The sequence below is a fragment of the Ranitomeya imitator genome, chromosome 2 (assembly GCF_032444005.1).
Source record: "Ranitomeya imitator isolate aRanImi1 chromosome 2, aRanImi1.pri, whole genome shotgun sequence".
In the NCBI taxonomy this organism is placed as follows: domain Eukaryota; kingdom Metazoa; phylum Chordata; class Amphibia; order Anura; family Dendrobatidae; genus Ranitomeya; species Ranitomeya imitator.
The window spans coordinates 221,593,798-221,610,169 of NC_091283.1; the positions used below are offsets into that span (position 1 = coordinate 221,593,798).

General features: G+C 46.3%; 1 protein-coding gene across 1 annotated transcript in view; it reads right to left on the reverse strand.

The window, feature by feature from the left end:
* Positions 1-1,747: 1,747 nt before the first annotated feature.
* LOC138662740 (adrenodoxin-like) overlaps positions 1,748-16,372 on the reverse strand; it is a 68,491-nt gene continuing 53,866 nt past the window's right edge. Inside the window, exons 2-4 of the mRNA XM_069748635.1 lie at positions 5,999-6,126; positions 5,740-5,869; positions 1,748-2,174 (exon numbers count right to left, since the gene is read on the reverse strand). Coding sequence (XP_069604736.1) covers positions 2,057-2,174; positions 5,740-5,869; positions 5,999-6,126 — 376 coding nt within the window. The 3' untranslated portion in view covers positions 1,748-2,056. The remainder of the gene's footprint in view (positions 2,175-5,739; positions 5,870-5,998; positions 6,127-16,372) is intronic.

Sequence of the window (16,372 nt, forward strand, 5' to 3'; positions counted from 1 at the left end):
TTAGCAGTGTCAGCCATCCGTTGCCGAACACCACAGGTGGCGTCACATTAAATCCCCTTTACATATTCCCCATTTTACGGCACAGCCAGTACCACGGAGTCGGGTCATGGCCCTGTGACTTCCACAAAGAACTGTCTGACCCAGGTCCGAGTATCCTACGGCCCTGGTGGGCGTGTCACATGCCCATTTTAATTTTGGGAATCGCCCACCACTAACACTATGTCCACCGCCAAGTCATTATGCGACTGTCGCTGACAATTAGCAGAGGGCCAGCAGGTGCTGTGAAACCTGAGTTTGGTAAGGGCCTTCAGGTGGTCCTGTATCATAGATTAGGGAGAGCTCTCACTCCTACATTTGGAAGGTCTCTCCCTCATGCCAAATAGTTAGTCAGATAGTGGAATAGATAGTCCCCATCACTGTACAATGCCAGATAAAACATGCCCATTTGAATTTTGTCCTTTTCCCGCCACCACCATGTCCACCGCCATGTCCACCACCATGTCATCATGCAGCCCTCGCTGACAATTAGCAGAGTGCTAGCAGGTGCCATGAAACCTGAGTTTGGTAAGGGCCCTCAGGTGGCCCTGTATCATACATTTGTGAGAGCTCTCACTCCTACATTTGGGAGTTCCCTCCCTCATGCCAAATAGTTAGCCAGATAGTGGAATAGATATTCCCCATCACTTTACAATGCCAGATAAAGTATGCCCATTAGAATTTTAGGCTTTGCCCACCACTACCACCATGTCCACCGCCATGTCATTATGCGGCCCAAGCTGACAATTAGCAGAGGGCCACCAGGTGCTGTGAACCTGGCATTTGTGTACTCTAATGTCTTTGAGGTGGCACCGTACCTTCAGCTGGATTAAGCAGATGACATTTAATGGAGAATTTGTGGTATTCTGACCATGTCATCCGTCATTGGATTTTCTTATGCAAATACTGCAGAGAATAAAGCAAACTGCTGTCCATATGGTCAATGGATCTTAGTGTTGCAAGTTGCTCAATTAGTTCCAGTACTTGGGCTCCCAAATGCTGAATGTGCACTGATGTTATGCACCTTCTATGGCTGGTCAAGGCATACAAGCTGTAGACTTGATGGCACAGACATTGATGGAGCTCATTTTTCTGATAAGAATGGCACAGGTAACAGACAGGAATTCATGCTAAACAATCAATGAACAAATACTCCCTCCTAAATTCCGGGAAAGGCTTATACAAGGTGTACAGGCAGTTTTTTATGGAGATTTTGGAGCAGAAACTGAACTCAAAACTCCTCAGAACTCAGCAAAAAGCTCTGTGCGCAGATAGCGTAAGACTTGTGAACCCACTAGGGTGAACCCACCGAGTCAAGAAGAAGATGCTTTCAGAAATCTTTTGCCCCATTTTCTCAGTCTTGAATATTTTTCTGCCAGTTTGGAGCAAGTGGTGGTTTTTGTGAGCGTTCTCCCATGGCTTTTTCCTGTCTATTTTTACTGTATTTTTCTAGTAATTCTTTTTTCACTCTATATAATAATGAAGAAGCCGCTAGCGTTTTTTTTTTTTTTTTTTTAAACGCATGTCAAACCGAGCACAATCAATAAAAAATATTTCATGTCCAATACAAAGATTTAAGCAATAATCATCGGGAGTGACAAGAGCCAGACACCCATCAATCTAATATCGATCTCGTATACCACCATCCATGTTTACAACCTGATTAATTTAATTAGCGCTGGAAAAATTGGTAAAATACAAGTCAGGAGCCTTTAGAGTGGAAGCAGCATATATTATATTCTATGCATTATAAGTCCACACACATAAATTTATCATACACTTATAGAATAATAAGCACAGCGTGATAATGAGCTCGTCCTACGGCGTATCTGCTACTAAGTTCACTGATAATATAACATCTACATTTTTCAAACACTTTTCACATCTTCCGTATAAACTGTCTGGAACGGTCGTGTATAATGTCAGACACTGCGACAGAAGCGCTGGAATCCTCGTCCTAATCAAGTAGAACATCCGCTGGAGACATCCACTTATTTGTGCCAACATATTCCCTCATTAGTTATTGTTTGCTTTGCTGTTCCACTTGGTCTCTTCTTGCATCAGATAAATCTTTGGGAACTCGAACTGTAATTCCATCAAGGGCTTTGGTCATACATATCTGGCATCCCAGGCGGGACCTGTAACATAACGAAGGGACTTTATTACCAAATGTTAACATTATTTTTCTCAATGAATCGATTATTGAACACATTGATATTATGGCGCCTGTGCCGAGCCTACTGTACTCACACCTAAAAACACCACAAAAATTGTTTAGAAAACGCTCAAGTCATATTCATTTCAATGTTAATCCTCTTTGTTGTTCAAATATAGATTTTTGAGTGTTTTTTCTCTACCTTTAGAGTTTGAAAAATTCTTGATGGGCTGAAAATAAAATGTGCAGGTCTCTTTTTTTTCTTTTTTTTTTTTAACAGGCTCCTAGTAGGCACCGTCCACTCAAAAACCTGCAAAAAAACTTTGGGAATTTTTTTTTTTCAAAAACGCTTTAATACAGCTTCACTAAAAGAAAAACTCCTCCAAAAACTCCACAAAAAGGAGTGCTTGGTGAAGCAGTTTTCACTTGAAATACTCATAGTTTTTTCAATGCCTCAAAAAAAAAAATCCATATTAAGTGTATGTATGCAGGCACATGGAAAACGTGCAAGTACCGTACATCCTACAATTTATAATCATTTATTATCATTGTCTTTGGCCTTCGTTATAGGGTTAAGGCCAGATTGCTTAGAAGCCGTTTTGACCCAAATTTAAAGGGTTTGAGCCATGAATGTTTGATGGATGTGGAACTCATGGTGGGATATCTTGTGGATTCAAGAAGCAAATGAATGGATGAGGTAAGGTCAATGTACGTATTTGTACACCGAATGTTAGAGCCTTCCATCACAAGTACAGCTGTGTTCAAAAGTTTACATACCCCGGCAGAATTTTTGCTTTCTTGGCCTTTTTTCAGAGAATATGAATGATGACACCAAAACTTTTTCTACACTCATGGTTTATGGACGGGTGAAGCCATTTATTGTCAAACTACTGTGTTTTCTCTTTTTAAATTATAATGACAGCCCAAAACATCCAAATGACCCTGATCAAAAGTTCACATACCCCATTTTGCACATCCACCTCCTATTGATTTGGATATGATGTGCAGTACCCGACTGTGGCCACTATAGAGCAGAGGGAGCTGTGCTGTTCACCTCCATAACTGGTCAGGTGCGGCCAATGCCAACACCAAGAACGGAGTGCCGGGTTTCGCACCCCCACTGATCACACATCATTAAAGGGGTCGTCCAAGACTTAGATAATCATCAATATGACAATATAACATTGGTAGGTTTCGACTCTCGCTACCACCACTGATCAGCTGTTTGCCAACTCTACAGCAGCCAGATATATACAGTGATCAGAGCCAGAGCAGCACACTTCTGTATGCTACGTCGTGGTCATTCTTGGTATTGCAGCTCAGCTTCCATTCACTTCAATGGGAGCTAATATGCAGAACCTGACACATGGTAAACTGCTAATCTGTGGAATATAAGGATTGCTCACCAGTATCAAAGTCCTGGACCTTCCCCTTACATATGTCCATTTATTAGCAATAAAATATTTTTTTCTCAATCAAAGAACATGTAGTAATTAACAACTTGCCCAAAGTTTAAACATATTCAGCTGGTCCACATATGACCGCAGGAACATTTTATAATGGTATAGAACCATGGAGTCAGCAGCTGGAGGGAGATCGTGAAGCTGCAAAAGTAGGGAGACATCTGGTAGAGTTGTCTGGATTTCCCATAGAAGGCAGAGATGGTTTATTACCATCTCTACCTTTCTGAATGCTGTATACACAGCACTAATCAAAGCTGTGCGCACACTTTAGGAAGCAGAAACATTTCTCCTCCTATCCTAGTGATGAAATGATCACCTGGCGCCAAGAGTGATCGAGAGCTGCTGGTCATAGCTGGTTTCAATTAGCTCTATGGCGAAAGCAGAGAGCTGAATTTTCCCTGTAACCATGGACCAACCCCAGTTACAGGGGTGATCAGCATTAAAACTAATGTTGTTCTGTCTCCGCCATCTAATTTGTTACCCAGATTATCTGTTTGCATAATTTCAGGTTTCTCAGTATTGATATATTCATACCTTTATTTGTTTGTAGTGCTTTGGTTCCCTTTAGCGGTCAGAGTTATGTTGGCAGTTCCATTTTCTGTTTTTGGTATTTTCCATTTCTCATTCTCCTCCCCCTTTGCAATGCATTATGGTAGCTCAGCCTCCATTTCCCTCCATTTCCCTTTCACTTCCTCCAGTTTGCTTCCAAGGAAAGACGCTTGCACTTCATCCCCCTTGTGATTGCATTGCCGGTATGTCTTTATGCTTTCTGTAGATATTTCTGCTCTATATTAGCCTAGTTTAACCAGTTGTACTCCTAGTTCAGTTACTAGCTTTCTAAATGTTATGCATAATGTACATCATGTGTAGTATGTATCTGTTCTATACCATGCACTGATTCTATGTACTGTATATCATTGTTCACAGTTTCACCGCATCAATATACCACTACGTTTAATAAAGCACAGACTCAACCACAGTCTCCTTATTGGACCCCGGGTATAGCGGTTTAGCTGACTGTATAGCTACGTATGAGCCTGCCTCATCTAGTGAGGACAGAACAAATGTATTTACATTTTGAAATGTGGAATGAAAAGAGAAAGGAAAAGGAGGGTGGATGTAGGGAAGGAGGATGAAAGGAAGGAATGAAGGGACTGAAGGAGGAAGAAAGGCAGTGTGGGAATCGGGAAGGGTAGGAAGGAAGGACTGAGGGAAGGAAAGAAGAGCCAAACCTAACCACAGTTGATAATGCAAAATATCCTCATGTACTATGCTTAAAAACAAATGTAATGGTAAGAGAAACACAATTTTAATTATAATTTAATGGCACTTTGTGATCGGAAAATATAGCAAAATTGTTAAAAATAATATTTAATTTTCTTTAAATTTTTACTAAATCAGCAAAAAAAAAAAAAGAATATAAAAAATACATAAAAATAAGGCCCCACATAACATAGAGGCAAATATGATTTCAATGACAAAGTGATAAAAAAACAAGCAATTCAACTGCGTATATGACAAATAATGAAAACAAGCCTGACTAGTAAGCTGCAAAATTGGTTGTCCGGTCCAAATCAATAAATCTGCAGTCACTCTGTGTGACTACAGACTTATGGATCCCCCCCAGGGCACCCACTGTGCACTGCAAGGATTCGCCTGTTTCAGACCCAGGATCGGAGGGTATGTATGAGTTATACATGCTCCCGGGAAGTGGGCATGGCCTCTCTGTCTCCATACACTTGCACTGAGTGACGCTGTGCCCTGTCTAGTGATGCGGTGGACAAGTGGGTGTGGCAAGCTAGAAGGGTGTGGCCTCGCTCCGTACACTTGCATTGAGTGAGACTGTACCCATTTTAGTGACGTGGTCGGCCAGTGGCCATGGCTGACTAGAGGGCGTGGCCTCACTCCATACAAGTGTATGGAGAGCGAGGCCATGCCCACTGCCTAGGAGCATATATAACTAATACAAAGCCTCCAGTATCGGGTCTTAAACATGCAAATCCCCGCAGACAGAGTGACTGGAGACTTATCAGTTTGGACAACCCCTTTAAGTAGCCTTATATTCATAAATACATGAGTACATACGTTTTAGTCAATCCAAAAGCCAAATCCAACATATCCATCTCCTCATCTGTAATGGGACTGAGCTGGTCAAAGGTCTTCTGATCAAATATGAGGTGACAAGTGGAACAAGCTAAAGTTCCTTCACAGGCACCTAAGAGAACAAAGGATGGAAAGAGTTTAGACAATTTGAGCAATTTATTTGGAGGTCAGCTACAAGATGGTGACTATTCTATTGTCAGTAGCCCCATTATACAATATCTATGAGTCCTGAAGGACTTACCAAACCCATCAATGCTCAGATGGTGCCGGATAACCAGCTCCAGTAGACTCTCCCCTTCTTTAGCTGTGGCTGTCAGGGTCTCGCCATCACGGTTGATGAAATTAACTTTTAAGTTTTCTTCTGAGGTTCTGCAAAAAAGTTGTGAATTATTTCTTTGGAATACAAATCTGCATTATATGGATCAGCACCTGTCAGCAGCTCTAAGGGCTCATACCCATTTGCGAGAAAGAAACGGTCCGTAATCTGGACCGAAAAAAATGGACGAGGGTCATGCGAGTACAATGCGATTTTTCTCACATTATTATTATTTATTGTTATAGCGCCATTTATTCCATGGCGCTTTACATGTAAGGAGGGGTATACATAATAAAAAAAAGTACAATAATCTTAAACAATACAAGTCATAACTGGTACAGGAGGAGTGAGGACCCTGCTCGAGAAGGCTCACAATCTACAAGGGATGGGTGAGAATACAGTAGGTGAGGATAGAGCTGGTCATGCAGCGGTTTGGTCGATCGGTGGTTACTGCAGGTTGTAGGCTTGTCGGAAGAGGTGGGTCTTCAGGTTCTTTTTGAAGGTTTCGATGGTAGGCGAGAGTCTGATGTGTTGTGGTAGAGGGTTCCAGAGTAGGGGTGATACGCGAGAGAAATTTTGTATACGATTGTGGGAAGAGGAGATAAGAGGGGAGTAGAGAAGGAGATCTTGTGAGGATCGGAGGTTGCGTGTAGGTAAGTACCGGGAGACGAGGTTACAGATGTATGGAGGAGACAGGTTGTGGATGGCTTTGTACGTCATGGCTAGGGTTTTGTACTGGAGTCTCTGGGCAATGGGGAGCCAGTGAAGGGATTGACAGTGGGGAGAGGCTGGGGAATAACGGGGGGACAGGTGGATTAGTCGGGCAGCAGAGTTTAGAATAGATTGGAGGGGTGTGAGAGTATTAGAGGGGAGGCCACAGGACAGGAGGTTGCAGTAGTCAAGGCAAGAGATGATGAGGGCATGGACTAGGGTTTTTGCAGAGTCTTGGTTGAGGAATGAACGGATTCGTGAAATATTTTTGAGTTGAAGTCGGCAGGAAGTGGAAAGGGCTTGGATATGAAGTTTGAAGGAGAGATCAGCGTCAAGGATTACCCCGAGGCAGCGAGCTTGTGGGACTAGGGAGAGTGGGCAGCCATTTACAGTAATGGATAGGTTCGTTGGGGGGTCGCGTGAGATGGGGGAAAGATGATGAATTCTGTGTTGTCCATGTTAAGTTTGAGAAATCTAGCGGAGAAGGATGAAATAGTGGACAGACATTGAGGGATTCTGGTTAGTAGGGAGGTGATATCTGGTCCAGAGATGTAGATCTGTGTGTCGTCAGCATAGAGATGATACTGAAAGCCATGAGATTCTATGAGCTGTCCCAGGCCAAAGGTGTAAATGGAGAAGAGCAGAGACCCAAGGACTGAACCTTGTGGGACTCCAACAGATAGGGGACGAGGTGAGGAGGTGGTGTGTGAGTGGGAGACGCTGAATGTCCAGTCTGTTAGGTATGATGAGATCCAGGATAGGGCCAAGTCTGTGATGCCAAGGGATGAGAGGGTCTGTAATAACAGGGAATGGTCCACTGTGTCAAAGGCAGCCGACAGGTTGAGGAGGAGGAGGACAGAGTAGTGTCGCTTGCTCTTGGCAGTTAATAGGTCATTGGTGACCATAGTTAGGGCAGTTTCAGTGGAATGGTGTGACCGGAAGCCAGATTGTAAGCGGTCAAAGAGGGAGCAAGAAAGAGATGGGAGGACAGTTCAAGGTAGACGTGTTGTTCCAGTAGTTTGGAGGCATAAGGGAGAAGTGATATAGGGCGATAGCTAGATACAGAGGATGGGTCAAGAGAGGGCTTTTTGAGGATAGGTGTGATGGAGGCATGTCTTAATGACAGCCAATACGTCTTTTAACTGATATAAGAGAATAGCCTCCCCATACAGATGACAGTCCTGCAGCTGTCAGTTGTGCACTATAGCTGACAACTTGCTGTATCAGCCATGATCAGTATTTGCACCGTCCAAATCTGTTTAACCCCTTAGATGCTGCTGTCAATAGTGACTACATCATTATAAATGGTTAACAGAGTGTGGGGGCTTCCTCTTTATCCAAACTGGTGCCCTCAGATCATGATTTTGTGTTCCTGATGTTTGCCATGGCAATTCACGACCAAATAGCGGGCTAAAGGTACCTTCACACTGACCAACTTAACAACGATATCGCTAGCGATCCGTGACGTTGCAGCGTCCTGGATAGCGATATAGTTGTGTTTGACACGCAGCAGCGATCTGGATCCTGCTGTGACATCGTTGGTCGGAGGAGAAAGGCCAGAACTTTATTTTGTCGCTGAATCTCCCGCAGACATCGCTGAATTGGCGTGTGTGACGCCAATTCAGCGATGTCTTCACTGGTAACCAGGGTAAACATCAGGTTACTAAGCACAGGGCCGCGCTTAGTAACCCGATATTTACCCTGGTTACCAGTGTAAATGTAAAAAAAAACAAACACTACATACTTACATTCCGGTGTCTGTCGCGTCCCTCGGCGTTCTGCTTCTCTGCACTGTCAGCGCCGGCTGGCCGTAAAGCAGAGCACAGCGGTGACATCACCGCTCTGCTTTATGGCCGGCGCTTACAGCGGCCCTGCGCTTAGTAACCCGATGTTTACCCTGGTTACCCGGGGACTTCGGCATCGTTGGTCGCTGGAGAGCTGTCTGTGTGACAGCTCTCCAGCGACCACACAGCGACGCTGCAGCGATCAGTATCTTTGTCTAGATCGCTGCAGCGTCACTAAATGTGACGGTACCTTTAGAGTCTGACGGCTGTTGTAACCTGTTCAGAAGTTAGAGGCATTTAGGTGGTAAAAATACACATTTTCATTTGTCATATGACTTTGCATTAATTCCTGTAAAGCACCTGAAGGGTTAATAAACTACCTGACAGCAGTTTTCGATATGTCAGGGGGTGCTGTTTTTAAAATGGTATCACATTTGGGGGTTTCCCAATATATGGGACCCCTAAAGTCACTTCAAACATGGATAAGTCCCTAAAAACATAAATTTTGTAAATTTCCTTGAAAAAATGAAAAATTGCTGCTACATTTTTAAACCTCCTAAAATGCTAACAAAATAAAATAACATTTTACAAATAGTGCTGATGTATAGCAGACATGTGGGAAATGTTATTTATTAATGGTTTGCTGTGGTATGACCATCTGGATTAAAGGGATAATCATTCAAATTTAGAAAATTGCTAATTTTGTAACATTTTTCTCAAATTTTTGATATTTTTTATAAATAAACACAAAACATATTGACCTAAATTTACCATAATCATAAAATATGTGTCACGAAAAAACAATCTCAAAATCACTGGGATTTGTTGAAGCATTGCAGAGTTATTACCACATAAAGTGACACTGGTCAGATTTAAAAAATTTGGCTCCATCACTAAGGGGTTAAAGCTTGAAGGGAAAACACCAGTTGTTAGTGATAGGTTGAAGAGATGGGTTAGGGTTGGGATGAAGACTGTGGTGAGGTTTGGGATAAGGTGGGATGGGATCGGGTCAAGTGCACAGGTGGTGAGATGCGATCTTGAGAGTAGAGTGGAGAGTTAATCTTCTGTAATGGTGGAGAAGTTGGTTTTGAAGGTGGAGGGCTGGGAAGTCGGGAGGAAGGGTGTTATGACCTGGTGGTTAGGAGCACCCGGCACGACCTGATAGTTAAACTCACGCAGGACAAGCTCTGGGATGTGGGAGCTCTGCTGACCGCAGGCCCTAATCCTATCACAACAACTAGAAATAGCTGTGGAGCGTTCCTGACTCTCCCTAGACGCCTCTTCACAGCCTAAGAGTTAGCTAGCCCTAGAGATAGAAAATAAAGCCTACCTTGCCTCAGAGAAATTCCCCAAAGGAAAAGGCAGCCCCCCACATATATTGACTGTGAGTAAAGATGAAAGTCACAAACGCAGAAATGAAACAGGTTTCAGCAAAGGGAGGCCAGACTTACTAAACAGACAGAGGATAGGAAAGGTATCTTTGCGGTCAGCACAAAAAACTACAAAAGACCACGCAGAGTGGGCAAAAAGACCTCCGCACCGACTCACGGTGCGGAGGTGCCACTCTGCATCCCAGAGCTTCCAGCTAGCAAGACAAAATCATGATAACCAGCTGGACAAGGAAACAATGAACAAATAATAACTATCAGGAACTTAGCTTCTGCTGGAGAAGACAGGTCACCAGAAAGATCCAAGAGCAAACTGAACCAATGCAGGAACATTGACAGCTGGCATGGAGTAACGATCTGAGTGGAGTTAAATAGAGCAGCCAACCAAAGGATAAACCACGTCACCTGTGTAAGGAACCTCAGAAGCAGCAGCTTCACTCACAGCCACCAGAGGGAGCCCATAGACAGAACTCGCCGAAGTACCATTCACGACCACAGGAGGGAGTTCGACAACAGAATTCACAACAGAAGGGCTCTGGTGCTTGTTGACCAAAACTGTCTCTGATGCTATCAATCTTCTGCTTGAAAAATAAGGCAAAGTCTTCAGCGGAGATAAGTGGGGAGGGAGGAGGAGCTGGGGGACGGAGGAGAGAATTGAAGGTATTGAATAACTGTTTAGGGTTGTAAGACAGAGAGGATATGAGAGATGAGAAGTAGGTTTGTTTAGCTGTGGCGAGTGTGGTCTTGAAAGTAGTGAGGGACTGTTTGAATGCGATGAAGTGCTCGTTGGAGTGGGATCTTTTCCATCTGCGCTCAGCAGCCCTGGAAGCTCGCCTCAGTTCTTTGGTCAGGCTGGTGTGCCAGGGCTGTCTGTTGATTTTGCGAGCTTTGGTATGTGTAAGTGGGGCAGCAGATTCCAAAGCTACAACTATTGTGGTGTTATATAGAGCGGCAGCGTCATCCGCATTGTGTATGGAACTTATATCTGTGAGAGGGAGGAGGGATTCAGAGAATGAATGTAGGTCAAGATGTTTAAGATTTCTGCGAGGGTGTGAAAGTTTGTGGGGTGGGGATTGTAGACGTGGAGTGGAGAGAGATTAGAATGTGAGAAGGTTGTGGTCAGAGAGTGGAAGAGGTGAGTTAGAGAGGTTAGATAGGGAGCAGATGCGGGTGAAGATGAGGTCCAGTGTGTGACCATCTTTGTGAGTGGCTGCAGAAGACCACTGAGTGAGGCCGAAGGAGGAAGTGAGAGATAGAAGTTTAGTGGCAGCTGAGAGGGAAGTGTCAATGGGGATGTTGAAGTCGCCCATGATGATAGTGTGGATGTCCGCAGAAAGGAAATGAAGTAGCCAGGTGGTGAAGTGGTCAAAGAAGGTGGTGGCTGGCCGGCTGGGGGGCGGTAAATGACAGCCGGTTGGAGGGGGAGTAGATGCACACAGAGTGCACCTCAAAGGAAGGGAGGGTAACAGAGGGTGGCAGTGGGATTGGGGTGAAGGAGCAGTTATCTGACAGGAGAAAACCAATTCCTCCGCCATGCTTGCTGCTGGGGCGGGGTGTGTGAGAAAGGAGGAAGCCACCGTCAGAGAGTGTAGTAGGGAAGGCTGTGTCAGAAGGGGTGAGCCAGGTATCGGTGATGGCGAGGAAGGAAAGTTTGGTAGTAACAAAAAGATCATGGATGTAGGAAAGCTTGTTACAGACAGAGCGAGCGTTCCACAGAGCTCCTGTTAGTGGGACTGGGGAAACGGGGGCTAGGCAAATGGGTATAAGCTTAGAGAGCATCCATATGACATCCGTATGTAATGCATTTTTTTTCTCTGCTACTATTTTCCTACAATCATTTACAGGACCATTTACAGTGTTCTATGCAGTGGCGGATTATAGTGAGGTCAATCTGGGCAGCAGCCCAGGGCTCAGTGGTTTGGGGGGGGGGCCCAGTGGTGTGGGGGGCCTTGGGCTGCCGCGCAGATTGCCCGCCGCCATCAGGGTATTACTACCCTGACTGGCGTATGGGCCCGGTGGGCAGAGGGGGCCCGCATCAGGTCCCGTCTCATCTGCTCACCGGGCCCCTACCGGTGCTGCGGCAGTTTAACGCTATTGATGTGCGGGCGCGCACCTTCACGTCAATAGTTAACATCAGCTGCAGCATGCACGTCGCCGGCGTCTGATGTCATTGTCAGTCGCCAGCGAGTGCGCGCATCAGCTGCAAGGAGGGAGCTTCGCCAAAGGAGCGAGGACAGGTGAGGAGACACAGGTTTTTTTTTATTGCGAACGGCAATCCCGGGGGCCCGGGCCAGAATGCTGGAGATACTGGGGGCAGAGATGCTGGACACACTGGGGGCAATATGCTGGACAAACTGGGGGCAATATGCTGGACACACTGGGGGCAATATGCTTGATGACACTGCGGCAGATTGCTGGACACACTGGGGGCAATATGCTGGACACACTGAGGCAGAATGCTGGACACACTGGGGGCAATATGCTGGAGACACTGGGGCAGAATGCTGGAGACACTGTGGGCAGGATGCTGGACAAACTGGGGGCAATATGCTGGATACACTGGGGCAGAATGCTGGACACACTGGGGGTAATATGATGGAGACACTGGGGCAGAATGCTGGACACACTGGGGGCAGGATGCTGGACAAACTGGGGGCAATATGCTGGACACACTGGGGCAGAATGCTGGACACACTGGGGGCAATATGCTGGAGACACTGGGGGCAATATGCTGGAGACACTGTGGGCAGAATGCTGGACACACTGGGGGCAATATGCTGGAGACACTGGGGGCAATATGCTGGAGACACTGGGGCAGATTGCTGGACACACTGGGGGCAATATGCTGGACACACTGGGGGCTATATGCTGGACACACTGGGGGCAGGATGCTGGACACACTGGGGGCAGAGATGCTGGACATCGGGGGCAGAGATGCTGGACACATTGGGGGCAGAGATGCTGGACACTGGGGCAGAGATGATAGACACTGGGGCAGAGATGCTGGACACTGGGGGCAGAGATGCTGGACACTGGGGGCAGAGATGCTGGACACTGGGGCCAGAGATGCTGGACACACTGGGGGCAGAGATGCTGGACACACTGGGGGCAGAAATGCTGGACACTGGGGACAGGACTGGAGACATGGGCAGAATGTAGATACGGGGCATGATTGGAGACACGGGGCAGAATGAAAGACATGGGGCAGGATTGGAGACAGATCTGGCTGTATGAAGTGATGGCGGTCTGTGCTGGATGAAAGATGAAGGACTTCACCTAGAGACGTCACTGGTGAGTGAGTGTTACCTATACACTGACACTATACATGGTATACTATATACTGAACTGAAGGGTAAATTGACTAGATCAGTGGATGTTTGACAGGTTATAGTTTCACACAGCAACTATTTTTCTGGAATAATCTGGTTCAGGTATATGATGACCCCGTCACATGACTGGGGGGCCCACAGTGTCTGAACAGCCCGGGGCCTTGGTTACCCTTAATCCACCCCTGGTTCTATGCCACAGAATTGTAAAGTATCTGTAAAAAACGGATGGCATATGGATGGTCCGCATGCCGTGCAATTTTTTATTTTTTTTTCTCACACCCATTGACTTGCATTAGCGAATCTCATCCGAGATACGCAGCAAATCGCAACATGCTGCAATTTTTTTCTCAGTCCGATTTCAGCTGAGAAAGAAAATCGCAGATGAGATGTCACCCATTGAATAACATTGGTCAGAGTGCAATCCGATTTTTTTTTATCGGATTGCACTCATCAGTTTTTCTCACAAATGAGTATGAGCCCTAACCATGCAAAACTGATGGGAGGGATAGGTAGGACAACTAGTGAGCAGTCACCAATCTGGCAAAGAGTGGATAGATTGCGGAGCACTCAGTACAGAAACTGACATGTGATACCGAGCCAAAGCCCACATCCAATGCAACCGTGAGAGCAGAAAAACTTTATATCAAACGTCAGGCTGGCACTAAGTGCTATTTACAGGGGTATTTCTGATCCCCAGTTCTCCCGTCTAACCCGGCCAGGTTCCCTTTAGCAGCATGTTATTTAAAGTAGATACTATATCCTACTATTCTATATCTACAAAAACCACTAGACGAATGGAAAAACTATATCACGGTACCTAGTGCAGAAGTTATTACAGTATCTTCATAAAGCCTAATTTAACCCCTTAGCGACCGCCGATACGCCTTTTAACGGCGGCCGCTAAGGGTACTTAAACCACAGCGCCGTTAATTAACGGCGCTGTGGAAAAAGTACATAGCGCCCCCCAGAGGCCGATTTTCTCCGGGGTCTCGGCTGCCGGGGGTAGCCGAGACCCCAGAGAACATGATTCGGGGGGTTTTTAACCCACCCCGCATTTGCGATCGCCGGTAATTAACCGTTTACCGGCGATCGCAAAAAAAAAAAGCGATCTCTTTTTAATTTCTCTGTCCTCCGATGTGATCGCACATCGGAGGACAGAGAAAAGGGGTCCCAGGTGGCCCCCCAATACTCACCTAGCTCCCCCGATGCTCCTCGTGTCTCCCGGTGGGCGCCGCCATCTTCAAAATGGCGGGCGCATGCGCAGTGCGCCCTTCGGCCGGCACCGGGAGAATCTTTGGGGTCTCGGCTGCTGGGGGTAGCCGAGACCCCAAAGAGCATGATCGGGGTCGGTTTTACCGACCCCTGTTTCGCGATCGCTGGTAATTAACTGTTTACCGGCGACCGCAAAAAAAAAAAAAAAAAGTAAAGTGTAATTCTCTGTCCTCTGATGTGATCGCACATCAGAGGACAGAGAAATAGGGGGATTCGGGGACCCTACAATACTCACCTGTGTCCCTGGATCCTCTTGCTGCTCCTCCTGGCCGCCGGCAGAAGAAAATGGCGGGCGCATGCCCAGTGCGCCCGCCATCTGTCTCCATCTGCCGGCCGGCAGGAGAACAGCAGTTGGGGCTAAAATTAGGGCTAGGGTTAGGGTTAGGGTTAGGGGTAGGGTTAGGGGTAGGGGTAGGGTTAGGGGTAGGGTTAGGGTTAGGGCTAGGGTTAGGGCTAAATTTAGGGTTAGGGTTGGGGCTAAATTTAGGGTTGGGGTTGGGGCTAAATTTAGGGTTAGGCTTCTTTCACACTTACGTCGGTACGGGGCCGTCGCAATGCGTCGGCCCGACATACCGACGCACGTTGTGAAAATTGTGCACAACGTGGGCAGCAGCTGTAGTTTTTCAACGCATCCGCTGCCCAATCTATGTCCTGGGGAGGAGGGGGCGGAGTTACGGCCACGCATGCGCGGTCAGAAATGGCGGATGCGACGTACAAAAAACGTTTCATTGAACGTTTTTTTTGTGCCGACGGTCCGCCAAAACACAACTGATCCAGTGCACGACGGACGCGACATGTGGCCATCCGTCACGATCCGTCGGCAATACAAGTCTATGGGCAAAAAACGCATCCTGCGGGCACATTTGCAGGATCCGTTTCTTGTCCAAAACGACGGATTGCGACGGAATGCCAAACGACGCAAGTGTGAAAGTAGCCTTAGGGCTAGGGTTAGGGTTGGGGCTAAAGTTAGGGCTAGGGTTGGGGCTAAAGTTAGGGTTAGAGCTGGGATTAGGGTTAGGGTTTGGATTAGGGTTGGTATTAGGGTTAGGGTTGGCATTAGGGTTACGCTTGGGATTAGGGTTAGGTTTGGGATTAGGGCTAAGGTTAGGGTTGTGATTAGGGGTGTATTGGGATTAGGGTTAGGTTTGAGGTTAGGGTTGAGATTAGGATTAGGGGTGTGTTGGATTTAGGGTTTTGATTAGGGTTATGGTTAGGATTGACATTAGGGTTGTTTTGGGGTAAGGGTTGTGATTATGGTTAGGGTTAGTGATTAGGATTATGGATCAGGTTGGGATTAGGGTTAGGGTTGGAGCTAGAATTGGGGGGTTTCCACTGTTTAGGTACATCAGGGGGTCTCCAAACACGACAGCCAATTTTGCGCTCAAAAAGTCAAATGGTGCTCCCTCCCTTCTGAGCTCTGCCGTGCGCCCAAACAGTGCGTTACCCCCACATATGGGGCATCAGCGTACTCGGGATAAATTGGACAACAACTTCTGGGGTCCAATTTCTCTTGTTACCCTTGTGAAAATAAAAACTTGGGGGCTACAATATCTTTTTTGTGAAAAAAAAATTTTTTTTTTTTTTCACGACTCTGCATTCCAAACTTCTGTGAAGCACTTGGGCATTCAAAGTTCTCACCACACATCTAGATAAGTTCCTTGGGGGGTCTAATTTCCAAAATGGGGTCACTTGTGGGGGGTTACTACAGTTTAGGTATATCAGGGACTCTGCAATCGCAACATAATGCCCACAGACCATTCTATCAAAGTCTGCATTCCAAAAAGGCGCTCCTTCCCTTCCGAGCTCTGCCGTGCG